General features: G+C 51.7%; 1 protein-coding gene across 1 annotated transcript in view; it reads left to right on the top strand.

Annotated features, from left to right (window-relative positions):
* SMURF1 (SMAD specific E3 ubiquitin protein ligase 1) overlaps positions 1-14,460 on the top strand; it is a 107,105-nt gene that overhangs the window by 82,138 nt on the left and 10,507 nt on the right. The window contains exons 2-11 of the mRNA XM_040980363.1: positions 3,998-4,036; positions 5,055-5,163; positions 5,882-6,015; positions 6,161-6,226; positions 7,393-7,468; positions 8,587-8,828; positions 9,414-9,498; positions 10,558-10,704; positions 11,920-12,118; positions 13,316-13,419. Coding sequence (XP_040836297.1) covers positions 3,998-4,036; positions 5,055-5,163; positions 5,882-6,015; positions 6,161-6,226; positions 7,393-7,468; positions 8,587-8,828; positions 9,414-9,498; positions 10,558-10,704; positions 11,920-12,118; positions 13,316-13,419 — 1,201 coding nt within the window. The remainder of the gene's footprint in view (positions 1-3,997; positions 4,037-5,054; positions 5,164-5,881; positions 6,016-6,160; positions 6,227-7,392; positions 7,469-8,586; positions 8,829-9,413; positions 9,499-10,557; positions 10,705-11,919; positions 12,119-13,315; positions 13,420-14,460) is intronic.

Genomic DNA, 14,460 nt, shown 5'->3' with positions numbered 1-14,460 from the left:
AACTCATGAGAAAAGGAAGGCAGGAGGCCACACGGCTGCTCCCACAGCATGCAGTGTGGTTTCAGGGGCGTGCGCTTCTGCCTGGACGTTTCCATATCGTCAGGTCGGCTTCACTCCCGCCGTTGGAGGAGCAGAGCGCCAGCCAGAGCTGCGCGGACCATGACCTAGCCACAAAGGAGAGCAAGGTGAGAGGGAAGGTACGAGAAGGCAGCGGAAGGAGCGATACCGAAGGTGCAGAGGGAGAGGAATCCATTCTAGAAAGACACAAACTGCCAAAGCTGATAGAAGAACAGTCTGAATAAACCTATAAAACCTAGACATTGGGCCAATAACTTCTAACGCTTCCCACAACCAAAGGCCCAGGGAAGAGGAGGGACACTTCCTGACTCGTTCTATAATGTGAATATTACTTTGATATCAAACCCAGACAAAAGGGGCAAAGGAAAGGAGAGTCACAGACCAGTTGCGCTTCTGAAAGCAGGCATGAAATTCCTCGACAAAATACCAGAGCTGGAGCACAGCAGCGCGTGGAAATGATTACACACCAGGGCCAAATGACATTTCCTTCAAAGCGCCGAGCTGACTTAACACCTGAGAGCCAATTAATGTAATACACTGTCAGTAGATGGAGGACCAGCACGAGATGAACATCCAGGTAGATGCAGAAACCACCTCACTGCATCTCACATGATCAACACCGGATGCTTCCGCTAGCCACAGGAGGCGCCCACATGGCAGCTGCACCGAGTGCTTGGAAACGGACTGCCTTCCCCTAAGGAACAGAGCGAGATGAAGAGTCCACTGTTACATTCAGCAGTGTTCTAGAAGATCTGGACTAACCAGGAATGAGAAAGAAAAGCCGTCTAGAGCAGAAAGGAAGAGGTGAGCTTTGTCTGTTTGCAAGTCGCATGCTCTTACATGTTGGAGATCCAAAGGGACCAGTGCAACAGACACAGACCCCCACACACGTCACGGCTAGTGAATGAGCAGCAAGTTTGCAAAGCACAGGATGAATAGGTAAAATTCAGTGGTATTTCTGTACATTCAGTGAACAATCTGAAAATGAAAAGATGAAAATAATTCCATTTGTAATAACATTTTTAAAGAAGGAATACTACAGAGGCAAGTTTCAGAAGACATGCCCAACTTAAACTCTGAAAACTAGAAATCAAATGTAAAATAACTTATAGGTCTGACAGGCCCCATCAAATCCAGGCTGCCTTAAAATTCATACGGAAGTTCCAGTTCCACAAACCTAGAATAGCCAGAACGAAAGTGGAAGACTTGTGTCTTCTGGTTTAAAAGCTTACCACAGAGCCTAGTCCAGTAGCCTAGCAGCTTAAGTCCTCTCTTTGCATGTGCTGGGATCCCATTTGGGCGCTGGTTCTAATCCCAGCAGCCCTGCTTCCCATCCAGCTCCCTGCTTGTGGCCTGGGAAAGCAGTCAAGGACAGCCCAAAGCCTTGGGATCCTGCACTCATGTGGGAGACCCAGAAGAAATTCCTGGCTCCTGACTTCAGATCAGCTCAGCTCTGACCATTGTAGCCACTTTGGAAGTGAATCAACAGATGGAAGATCTTTCTTTAAGTCTCTCCTTCACTCTCTATATATGCCTTTCCGATAAAAATAAGTCTTCTAGAAAATAATAAAAGCTTCCTGCAGAGTTGTGGTTATCGACCCGGTGTGGCTGGGGCCGGAGGAGAGACACGGCTGGTGGAGGAACACCAGAGGACACCAGAGGAGCTCGGGTGGTGGGAGTGCAGTGATGGGTGACAAGGTGTGAGCTGCTAGGAAGGAGGATCTCACCAGCGGTGCTGGTGCAGCTCGGGAAGGACCGCGCATCCGAATGTATGACCAGGCGCTCGTCGGCCGCTCTGCCCATCAGCCGTGCACATCGGCATTCTTTCCTCTTCTCGGATGAGATGAATTACCCTGTGCATGATTTCATGTACATGAGTTGTATTGCTCCTCTTAAACCTGTGAGTGAGATGGCTGTGTCAAAGGGAACTAACTGTGTGTTTTAAAGAATAGCCAGGTTGTCTCCTGTGCACCTGTACTATTGAACTCTTGGGGCAAGGGGGGTAGTTGTAGTGTTGTCAGGTTAAGGCACTGCCTGCAGTGCCAGCATAGCATATGAGTACCATTGCGGGCCCTAGCTGCTCCACTTCTCACCCAGCTCCCTGCTAAAGTGCCTGGGAAAGCAGCAGAGCCTGGGTCCTTGGGCCCCTGCACCCACGTGATGAATCTGGATGAAGCTCCTGGCTCCTGATCTCTATGTCCCTGCCCTGGCATTGCGGTGATTTGGGGAGTGAACTCGAAGATGGATGCTCTCTCTGTCTCTCCCCCCACTTTTCTCTGTAACTCTTTCAAATAAATACAAGAAACCTTAAAGATTTATTCTTGGTTTTTGTTTAAGCTCTTGAGTTAGAGGTTTCTCAATGTACAGAAGCACAAACAGCCATAGAAAATAGATGGATTGGACTTAAGATGGGAAAGTTGGGTACTTCAAAGGGCACCACCAAGAATATAAAAAGATAGCTCACAGACTGGGAGAAATGATTAGCAATTCACATATCTGATAAGGATCTTAGGAATGTTTAAATATTTCTTAGAGCTTAATATTAAAAGTGATTCAATGTTGCAATGGGGAAAAGATCAGAAAATGTATTTCTGCAAAGGAAGATAAAATACTAGCTAAGTAAGTACATAAAAAGATGATCAAAGTCATTGGTCTCCAGAAAACATGCACATAAAAGCGACAGCTATAAGAGGGACAGGAACAAACAGTGCTGAAGGGAAATTGCAGCTCTGGCGGCTCTTCATGCGAATACAGTGGTCCAGACGCTGGAGAACAGCCCAGGTGCCCTGCCCGGTGTTCAGCAGCTCTCACTCCTGATAATTAGGGAAACTAAACACAGGTCTATAGAACTTACCTGGATTATTGATAATAGCCTTAAAATGGAAAGAACCCAAAAGTCCATGTGCTGTTGGGCAGGAGAAGAAGCTGGGGTATTATACCCAGGCAGCGGAGGGTGACTCAGTTACAGAAAGGAGCAAAGTAATTGCTGCTGCAGTGTTGAGTGGACCTTAGATGACCCCGGAAGAAAAGCAGGCGTTACAGGCCTCCTGTGATTCCACTGATGAGTCTAGGTGATGAATGGAATCCAGATCAATCCTCAGACAGGAAGTAGTTCAGTGGCTGGAAAGTTTGGACTAAGTGACAAGTGGCAACTAGCAAGTGGAAGGTTCCTTCTCCGGGTGCTGAAGTGTTCCAGCGGGGACGTGCTGACAGCTGTCCAACACCACTCATGTACTAACAACCACTGAATCACACACCCTACATGGATGAATTGTGTGGCTACTGAATTATAGCTTGGTGACACTTTTATTTTAAAATGCTGAATGAAAAGTTTATGACACAATACATGAACATGTTTTTTGTAGAATATCATATCCTTGAAAATCTGCAAAAGTGCGACGCAATGCCATGGCTCTCAATGGAAGCTTCTTCCTTGTTAATAAGATAGCAGCGTAGTATCCGTTGCATTCCTCATGTGCCGACTCTGCGCTCGGCTCTCGTGTGTTTTGTCATTGGCTTTTCACAGCACTCTCTGGCATCCCAAGATTTTACATTTACAAAATTGCATTATTTATCAGAGCATCAAAAACACACGGTTCGTTTGGTGGTGGCAATTGGGAGTAGCTAGAAAGATAAAATACTTTTGGTCTCTATTAGAGTTGGTTTTCATGGGAGCCTGTATGGTTTTGCGAGCACAAGGAGAAACCATCCGTGTATGTGTTTAAGTAAGCTTTTAAGTTGAACCTGAAGCATTTGATGTGTGGCCCAGTCCCAGTTTGAGGAGTAAAAGCTGCTAGCTTTTTATTTCACGACCTCCTGAATTGGAGAGATGAGTTGGCGGAGGCCATCCTGCCGACCTTACCCGGGGAGGGCATGTCCACGGGTGCTGACCATGCTGGCTTTTGTTTCTCGTTTTCAGTGTTATGTGCCAAGAACCTTGCAAAGAAGGACTTCTTCAGTAAGTAAATACTCGGTTTTGCTCTGTTTTTGCCGCATTGTTGGTCATGTGGTTCTGAAATTTGGGGCTTTTAAAAGACCGCTGTGTGTATTCTCCAAGTCTTGCTCGTTACCGAGCGGCGATCCTTGGTTTGACCAATGTCCTCTCCCGGGGGCCGCAGCCTGCCGGCTGCCTCCTCCACGCGCAGAAGTGATAGATCACGCCAGCATCCTGTGTCGCTCGCTGGCCAGCCACACGCAGCCTTCTCTGTCTCCCCTCCAGCATGGGATATTGCATTTTGCTGGGTGAAGTGTTCTTAATTCAGATACAGATGGGAATAGTTTTCTATCAGATAGCTGCATTTGACGGAAGGCGTTGATCACATTTTAGAAAGTAAGCCACGGTGAGAATGCCCCGTCATACAGAATCCTGAAGGAAGGAATTGTTGCTTAAGAAACAAGGTGGTGCCTGCAGCCTTGAGTCTGCGCACACCTCTGGTCTCCGAGGAAGGCTGCTCAGCTCCTGCGTGGCAGGATTCACACACTCCCAGCCAGAAGCGTGGGCTCTGAGGCTCTGGCTGGGTAGCTGGGAAGCCCCAGAGTGGTGGCTCACCTCCAGATCCGTCTCGCAGGCTCTGCACCTTGCCTCCTGTCGGATCCCATAAACCTGTCTGATTCCTACTCTGGCACTGAGGAGTGTTTCCTGTTAGCCTCAGGGAGCACCTGCTTGCAGCGGTGAGACCACCTGTAGGCAGGAATGTGGGGCACTAGCATAACTTCTACGTAAGAACAGCTCCAGACTCCTCTCCCTCGTGCAACTAGCCTCACTTAGTAATCATCCAGAACAGAAATTTGGAGTTAACCCTATTTCATAGTTTGCTGTTCTCTCAGTAGCTGAGTGTGCAGGCATCCTGGCTAATGACACATAGAAAGTAAATTGCTTACTTTGCCACAAGTTGGCTAACCCTTAACTGAGAGGATGAAAGGCACATGGGCCATCTTTGCCTGGAGGATCCGCAGCAGCATCCTGTCTCCTCCAGGGCTCCCCGACCCCTTTGCAAAGATCGTTGTGGACGGGTCTGGCCAGTGCCACTCAACCGACACTGTGAAGAACACGTTGGACCCCAAGTGGAACCAGCATTATGACCTGTGAGTTGAATGTTCTCCGAGTCATTTGGGCCGAGGTGGGGAAGGGAGCAAAAAACACTGTAGCTCAGGTCCCCTTCATGCTATTACCTTTTGATGAACTCTTGAACGTTGTAGTTTTTATTTTTATTTGAAAGGCAGATTTAGGGAGAGAGAAGAACAGAGAGGTCTTTCATCTGCTGGTTCACTTCCCAAATGGTTGCAGTGGTCAGAGCTGAGCCGGTGTGACACCAGTAGCTTCTTCTGAGTCTCTGTGTGACTGCAGGGACCCCAAGGACTTGGGCCAGCCTCTGCTGCTCTCCCAGGCCATAAGCAGGCCACTGGACCAGAAGTAGAGCAGCTGGGAGGCACAAAGTGGCACTCATGGAATGCTGGCGCTGGAGGAAGGAAATCAGTTTGCTATCCCACCGTGCTAGCCCCAACCACTAGTGTTTATTAAGCCTGACTGGCAGAGATTCCTGACTGTGTCACCATCCTATGGAGCTGTTATTGTATAGTAAGTCTGCTGTATGGGACCGTGATTATTACGTGGTTGTCTACACCCCGCATGCCGTTCCACCGCCAGCCCGCTGGAGCTGGTGGATGTGTATTTATGGGCTGTCTCTCACGTGACCCTCGGGGCCAGTGTTATTTTGTAAGGCTCCCGAAGTCATGTCAGCTAAGATGTCTGTGAAACCCTCGCTGAGAAGTCCCGTGAGTCAGCGGAATCTGTGCTTTGCAGGTACGTTGGGAAGACAGATTCTATAACCATCAGCGTGTGGAACCACAAGAAGATCCACAAGAAGCAGGGGGCTGGCTTCCTGGGCTGTGTGCGGCTGCTCTCCAATGCCGTCAGCAGGTTGAAAGACACCGGATGTAAGGGCGCGTAGCTTGTCTGCCTCTCAGTGCAGCCGAAGGAAGCCTCTGGGGCATTGGTTGTTGTTGAATGCCGAATACAGAATTCCTGCCTCCCTCCTTAGCTACCTTTCCTTGGGTTAAGTTTTGAATTGTTTGTTTGCAGACCAGCGTTTGGATCTATGCAAACTAAATCCCTCAGATACTGATGCAGTCCGTGGCCAAATAGTGGGTAAGAACTTTCCCATCTGTATGCAAAGATGCTTTCAGAGAACTTAACGTTGGGTTCTTGCTCTCCGAGAGGCCCCAAGTCCTGGCGATGGCGACAGAGCACGTGTCGGCCATCTCTGCCCTTCTGGGTGGTCCTTATTTTCTCTCCCTTCCTCCTGTCGTTGAAAGTGGAGTTAATGCAGAAAGATAGGGGGTTGTTTCCACTGTCACCGTAAACGCTTCTTGTAGGGTAGTTCATCTCAGGATGGCGGCCACATATGCAGGAGTTAGGCGCAGTTTCTTCCGGCAGACCTGTCTCACAGATAAAAAGCACAGACCGTTTGTGGAGACTTGCACATAGCGCCATCTGCAGTCAGAGGGTTGCACTGCTTAGAATGAAAACCTAAAACGTGTTGCCCTGACTAGCTGCGGAGAGGAACTGCCTGCTAAGCGGCTTAGCCCCCTTCCGTTGGTGTTTGAAGGTACTCAGGGTTAACCGTAGCTTTGCGAGGCGTCAAAGGCAGCAGCGTTTCAGCAGCCACTGGAATGCAGGCTCCGTGACCTCTAGGCCTTCTCTTAACTAGACTGGACCCACTACTGGACCCACGCTAGAGGAGCAGCAAGGCTGCGTCCCGGAAACCGGCGTGATTTCTTTCTGTTTTCGTGGAGGAGCGTTTGGGCAGGAGAGTGGGCAATGGAATTCAACTTTATATCTATTGTTTATGATAGAGAATTAATCTTTTGATTCTCATCTAGACTTTGCAGATGTCAAAAATGTTTCCCATGTCTTTGTTAAGCTGTAAGTCAAAGTCTATTTAAGAGACAAAGCCACTGAGACTTTTATCTATGGAGAGTGTAAGAAACACAGACCCTGTTCTCCACACTTTTTTTCTTTTTTAATGATACAGTTCCACAGGCTCGGGGATTCCACCCACCCCACCCCTTGCGCATTTGAAAAGCGTGTTCCGATTTACCCATCTGTGGTGGTGCTCGGCTGCTGAAGCTGGCTGATGCCCTTTAAAAGCCTAGGGGGGAGGGAGGGAGAGGGGTGGGGGGTGTGTGTATGCTTGAGAACATGTGCCTTATTATTTGATTCTGCCCATCAGTTGTAAATCCACAACAGCTCACTGTATTACAGTTGCAGAAACGCCACTGGATTTTAATACAAGCTGTTCTTTTCTGTTCTAGTCAGTTTACAGACTCGGGACAGGATAGGCCCCGGCGGGTCCGTGGTAGACTGCAGGGGACTGTTGGGGAATGAAGGGTAGGTATGACCATGGCGATGGGAGAGCCAGGCTCTGCTGCCTTAGGGCCAGCCTGGGTCACTCCCGGGCCTGCACCATGCAGTGGGAGCTGTGAAGGCCGCTGGGAGGGAGCCCAGAGGAGGCCAAGAATGGGATCGTATACATAATCATCTGGATTATAACTCCAGTGACACTTGGGGGACACCCATAGGCCCCCCCTTACTGGGTGGGATCACAGGTGTTAGTCCCTGTGGATTTCAGCAGAGGCACCACTCACCAGAGAGGTGAGCTCAGCTTCCCAGGTTTCCTGGGAATTCAGGGATGAGGGATAGGTCCCACAACTGCCAGCAGATGCCGTAAGCAACACCCAGCGTGGGGCACCCCTAGGGCACATGACCCACTGACCTCAGAGCCTCTGCAGGGCCTGGAGCTGCTGCTAGAGGTGTGAGAGACATGACTGCCATGAGCAGCGTGCGGACTTCACACGTGGGGCCTGACTGATGAGACACTCGGGCTGGCCCGAACCCCAACTGCCACGCGGGGACTCTGAAAGACGGTGGCAGAAGCCCTTCTGCTTTGGATGCTTCTTCTCAAATATTTCACCGAGGTGATCAGACGTTGGGATGGCCCTCCAGAGAAGCCGGCAGATGGGAGGAGTTGGGACAGCGGTCACGGTCACTCTGTCATGGGCACCGAGGTTCACGTGTTAGCCGCTCATCCCGGGTGTGGATGTAGCATTTTTTAATGTGAGAGATTTTATTTTTTAATAAAATATTTGCTTACAAGAGAAAATAGCCTTTCAGAGGCAATTGCCTTCACATTTTGAAAGCACCTGAAGCCACGGTAATATTTTAAATAACCAGGAGTCATATTAGAGAGAAAAATACAAAGGGAAACGGAGTTTTGGGGTTTAAATAAAGGACAATGCAGTGTCATCTCCCAGGCTTCTGGGGCAGAGTGGGTTTCTGTCATCACTGAGCCCTGCGCATGAGTGAGACCCTTGGCTCTTACATCTGATGCCCTGTGGCCAGGCATCCTCTAACTGGGGTGTCCTCTAACTGGGGCGTCCTCGGGGGGTGGAAGAAGGCATCCTCGGTCCTCACAGTGCTCCTTTGCCTACTGGGCTTCTCCCTCCCAGAACCGTGTACGAAGACTCGGGGCCCGGGAGGCCACTCAGCTGCTTCATGGAGGAGCCAGCCCCCTACACGGACGGCCCCGCGGCTGCCGCTGGCGGAGGGAACTGCAGGTTCGTGGAGTCCCCAGGGCAAGATCAAAGGCTTCAGGCGCAGCGACTGCGAAACCCCGAGGTGCGAGGATCGCTGCAGACGCCCCAGAACCGGCCGCACGGCCACCAGTCCCCGGAGCTGCCCGAAGGCTACGGTGAGCGAACGCCCTCTGCCTGCTCTCAGAATGTGTGTCTGACTAAGGGTGGAAGCACACACACCTCTGCTGCCGAGGTGGGTGTGGTGGCAGCAGGCAGCAGATGGTGACCGACCACCCACTCTTGAGTGCTCAGCACTTGCCGGGATTTAATGAGATCTGCTATCTTCCAAAAGAAGTAAACATTAAAGAGAACTGCAGTGGTGGGCACTGCAGCCAGGCGTCTGTCAGGGGGTGCAGCATGGGGCTTGGGGTGAGCCACGGGGAGAACTATGACAGCCGAGGCAGGGCTGATGGTCCCAGCAGGGAGAGCCAAGGACGAGCTTCATCCCAGCTGGCGGTTGTGCCTGAGGCATCCCTCCCAAGGTGGGGGCTGGTGGGGCTAGGGCACGGGCAGCTGAGACGTGCTTGATCCCTGAGATGGGCTTCAGGCTCCATGGAGACGGGCAGAGGTGAGCCGCAGCTTTTTCCTGCTCATCTTTATGGCTTTAAAGAACATTGAAAGACGCTTAGAATCTGTGGGATGGTCACCAGAGGATCATGACTTTGAACTTGTCACATTGTCTCCCCACATTTCCGGTGCAGAACAAAGGACCACGGCGCAAGGGCAGGTTTACTTTTTGCACACACAGACTGGAGTCAGCACATGGCACGACCCCCGGATACCAAGGTGGGTTTTCTGAAAGGCACTGGCGTGAGCGCTCACATTTAAAACTAAAAACATGAATGAACAAAATGCATGATGTCTGGGATTTGCCGCTGCTAAATCGGGGCAGGGGTGGGCTTGGGGGTCGTCTGTAGCAAGGTTGACCACGAGATGGTGGCTGTTGACGGGGATCACCTGGTCACACTGCTGTTTAAATGCCTGGAGTTTTCCATACTACTGAGCTGAAGAAGCAGCGTGGAAATTCCATTCTCTCTCTTCTGCTTCAGGGTACCTGTTGCCTGGTGCCTTGGAGGCCCTTGCTGGGGGAGACACAGCTTTCTCTCCAAGGCCTCCAGCTGAGCTCAGCTCAGACAGACTCGTGTCCCACTCCCCCAGGCTAGCATTTAGTAAGGCTCATCTTATTTTTAGTTGTAATTGGTTTCATCTGAGAATTGGCCTCCTGTCTGTGGTTTTCCCAGTGTATGCTGTATTTACGATTCAGCATCTATGATTAGAGTGGACATATTACCTGCAGATAGATGAAGCATGAATGAAAGCAAACGAGTGAACAAATGAGGTGTTTGCAGGACCCACTGGAGGAAAGGGTGGGCCTCTGTGCCCGTGGGAAGCTTCTTGCTCAGGAACACAGCGTGGCCATCCGACCAGGATGAAAATGCTCAACAGAAAGCCAGCTCCAAAATGAGACCCCCTTGTGCTGGTGCGGCTGCCAAGTACCAGGAGTGTTTGAGTGCCTGCTGATACGTCCCGCCTGGGCCTTGAGCTCTGCGAAAACCGAAAGACTGCGCCTTGGTCTGCGCTCTGTGCCTCCAGGCAGCTTCTCACAGCATGCAGACACTTGCCAAGGTTTGCCACACACTTTCTTACAGTGTGTGTTCCTGGAGGGACCCTGTTCCCTGCCCTCGGTCACCAGCTTGGAAAGTCCCGTTGTGGTGTTCCTCTCTGTGTCACGCAGGCCTGGGCCCTGCGGCCTCGCTGGGGACCTCTGGGCCCCAGGCACCTCATCCAGATGTTCTTCCCACAGGCTCACTTGGACAACCCTCTCTGTGTCTGTTTTGTTGTCAGAGACCTTAACAGTGTGAACTGTGATGAACTCGGACCACTGCCCCCAGGGTGGGAAGTGAGAAGTACGGTTTCAGGAAGAATATATTTTGTAGACCATAATAACCGAACAACTCAGTTTACAGACCCAAGGTTACACCACATCATGAAGTAAGACTTTTTAAAATTTTTTCCCTTTACAGTTCAGTGGTTTTCTGTGCTAATGTTTTTCTTTCTTCGCCGTATTGCAAGTTGGACAATAAACATGAGCCAAAAAAAAAAAAAAAGAAACCTCTTATTTGAAGCTCAATTGTATATTTCAGCCTTTTTTAAAAGATGTTTCTATTTCTACTTGGAAGGCAGTTAGAGAGAGGGAGACACAGAGAGATGTATCCATGGTTCACTCCAGGTGACCACAGCAGCTGGAGCTGGGCTGATCTGAGGATAGGAGCCAGAAGCTTCCAGAGATCTTCCAAGTGGGTGTAGGGACCCAGCACTTAGTGCACCCTCTGCTGCTATCCTAGGCCGTAAACAGGGGCTGGATCAGAAGTGGAGCAGCTGGGACTCGAACTGGCGCCCATGTGGGATACTGGCACTGCAGGTGGAGGTTTAGCATGTTACACCACGACGCGACTCTGGCTCAATAATTCAAAATACTGTGTTAAACTTAGTAAAGTGCTGAAATTCACAGCGTTAGGTGATGGTGTTAGGCAGCTTCCCCAGCAGCACTGTGAAGAGAGGCATGGCTGTAGCCAGAGGGAGGGTGCTCCTTAGTGTCCATAGAGCACCTTCTAGAAGGCCTGACCATAGTCAACACTGCCCATGCCAATCCCAGGTAACTCGGGGCTGGGGATGAGCTTGACCTCTGAAGGAAGCATCCCATACAGCTCCTCTAACTGGGCTGATGTGAGCAGAGCAGACGCCCCGCCCTCTGTCACTGCGCTGTCCTTTTGGAGGGTTGGTGCCTAGGGAGCAGGCTCGGGAGCTCCCGGTGAGCAGGACGAGGGTGGCCGCTGGCAGCCTGCCGCCTCCCTCTGCTCTCAATCCTGCTCCCTGCCTCCCATCGACTGCACTTCATCCCCACAGCCAAGGTACGTTTCCCAGTGCCATGGCCCATCTTGCCTGACCTAACAGGTGCAGGACAGGTGGCGGCCGTTTCCGCCTTTTTGTGTAACAACAATGGCTGTGCGAAGTGTCAGGTAGATGCAGAGCATGTCTGGATGTGGCCAGCTCCAGGTCTGTGCTCACGGGGCCGTCAGCCATTTTGGTCCATCAGGCCTCGTGATTCTGTCCTCAGAGGGAACACCCCGCTTGGGTAACAAGCTCGCTCCCTGGCCGCTCCTGGGCCACTGCTTGTGAGGTGACCTTGCCATTTCCCTCCTCTAGTCACCAGTGCCAACTCAAGGAGCCCAGCCAGCCACTGCCCTTGCCCAGCGAAGGCTCAGTAGAGGACGAGGAGCTGCCTGCCCAGAGATACGAGCGCGACCTTGTCCAGAAGCTCAAAGTCCTCCGACACGAGCTTTCGCTTCAGCAGCCCCAAGCTGGCCATTGCCGCATCGAAGTTTCCAGAGAAGAAATATTTGAGGTATGGGATGGAATGTGGGAACCATGGACATGGGCTCGGCGCTGCGGAGAGGCCTGGGCCGACGGGCGTGGACGCCTTTGTGCGTGGCGTTGTCATTTGACAGTTGAGGTGTTGGTTTTATGACACAATGAAATAGTGTGAGTCCTGGCCAGGGCCTGTGTAGAGAGGGCGGTGTCTGCAGGTCCTCCCGCGGTCACCTAGAAGGGCCGCAAGGCCAGGGGTTTGTGCAAACAGGCAGCAGCTCACAGCGGGAGCCACCTGCTCTGCACTGTGCAGGGTATGCATTCCCGCAGTCTGCCCATGTGTCCTCCAGCCAGCACACTTCCTGCCCAGGAGCCACGAACAAGCAGGTGGCTCCCAGGAAGGCCTCAGACCCTTACACAGCATCCCTGTGGCAACGGGGACCCCACAGGAATCCCTCAAGAAAAGAAGACCAGAAAATCAAACCCCTGCAGTGTTGGGCCATGACCTGCCCTTCTTGGTGGAGACGTGGGCAGAGTCTGCAGATGGGTGCTCAGGAGGTGGCCCGGGCCCTGCGGGTGCTGCCACAGCAGAGTGAGAGAAGCCAGCCAAATGCAGTGTGGTCCATTGAGTAGACTCTGATAGGAGCTGAATAATTAGGAGTTTGCTGCGGTCCTTTCTTCTCATCCCTCTCCCCTCAGGGAGGGATGTGGGTAGAATGTGGCCTCTGATAAATGTGAAACTTGGAATCTTACCTGCCTGGCCACTGAAAACACCTGCAGACCCGTGAGCAGCTTGCCCTTGGGACGCTGCGTCTATGGCAGTGTGGGCTGGCAGGAGCTGTCCCTGTCCCAGGCAGGCTGCTCTGTGTCCCCCTGAAACCTTGCCTCCCTTTTTGACTCGCTGGAAATGGGCTGGGCTTCCCAGGTTCCACACCAAAACAGGCCCCGGGATTCTGTTATCATGCGTTCTTGACTGGCGCTCTCAGCTTGGTTACAACACTTGGGCTGTCACGCACAGCGCGACGAGGAGAGAGTGCTGGCGACAGGGCGTGGCTGTCCTCGGGCCTTGGTGGTTGTGCCCGAGGCAAGGGTGAGGGAATGTGCTAGATGCCGGATAAGCCCAGGAGCCTGACAAGGCTCATCTTGTATCAAATGCTTCTCTTTAATAACGGGGCCCCATTGCCCAGAGCTTCTGGAAGGATTACTGTCCCTTGAGACTGTCTTCCTTACACAGGAGTCCTATCGGCAGATCATGAAGATGCGACCAAAAGACTTGAAAAAGCGCCTGATGGTGAAATTCCGGGGGGAGGAAGGCCTGGACTACGGTGGGGTGGCAAGGTGAGTCCTTCGTCCTGCCTCCCGTGTGGAGTTCAGTAGAACCGTGGCAGCGCCTTTCTTTTTTCAGATTTATTGAATGATTGATTGATTTGGAAGGCAGAGGGAGAGACACTGGTTCATTACTTAAATGGCCCTAGTGGCTGGATCTGGTCCAAGGCCAAAACCTGGGAACTTCATGCAGATCTCCCTTGTAGGTGCAGGGGACCAAGTCCTTGGGTTTATCCTCCACTGCTCTCCCGGGCCATCAGCAGGAAACTGAATCAGAAATAGAGCAGCTGGGACACCAACCAGTGCCCATATGGGGTGCCAGCACTGCAAGGGTTGGCTTAACTCACTATACCACAGCATTGGCCTCAATTAAGTATTTCAGAGAGGCTGTTTGCCTCTTTCTTCCTAAGTGGCTCTCACTGGGCACAGCCCAGCAATCCGTTAATGTCCCTGAGGCTGTCACAGCCTGCTGTGGGTGCTGACTTTAGCTGTTCTGGACTAAGGATTTTTTTCCAAAGATTTTATTTTATGTTTATTGAATTTACATTCCTTTGCTCAGATTTACAGAGAGAAGGAAAATAGAAAGATCTTCCATCTTCTGGTTCACTCTCCCAAGTGGCTACAACGGCTGGAGCTCAGCCAGTCCAAAGCCAGGAGCCTCTTCCAGGTCTCCCACGCAGGTGCAGGGTCCCAAAGCCTTGGGCCGTCCTCGCCTGCTTTCCCAGGCCACAGGCAGGGAGCTGGATGGGAAGTGGAGCAGCCGGGACCCGCACTGGTGCCCATGTGGGAGCCTGGCACATGCCCTCTGAGACAGCACGGCTGGCCGAGCTGCCTGCCTGCCCCAGTTATGTCTGTGGTTCTGTGGCTCCTGTTGCTTCCCTCTCTGCTTCCTCCTTTCGTGATTTCCCCTAATCAACATGATGCTGGAGTAGAGAACTGTGGGGAGGCCTTGCTAGGTCGCCTACTGTGTGGTCTGGCCACCACCCTTGTGTCTGAACAGGATTACACTTAGAATTGTAAGGGAATAAGCTTGGCACAGTGGCCTAGCAGCTA

This window comes from Ochotona curzoniae, unplaced genomic scaffold (assembly GCF_017591425.1).
Source record: "Ochotona curzoniae isolate NIBS_2020 unplaced genomic scaffold, NIBS_Ocur_1.0 contig_3437, whole genome shotgun sequence".
NCBI lineage: Eukaryota > Metazoa > Chordata > Mammalia > Lagomorpha > Ochotonidae > Ochotona > Ochotona curzoniae.
Note: the sequence above shows the minus strand (reverse complement) of the source record. Positions and strands in the feature narration are given on the sequence as shown.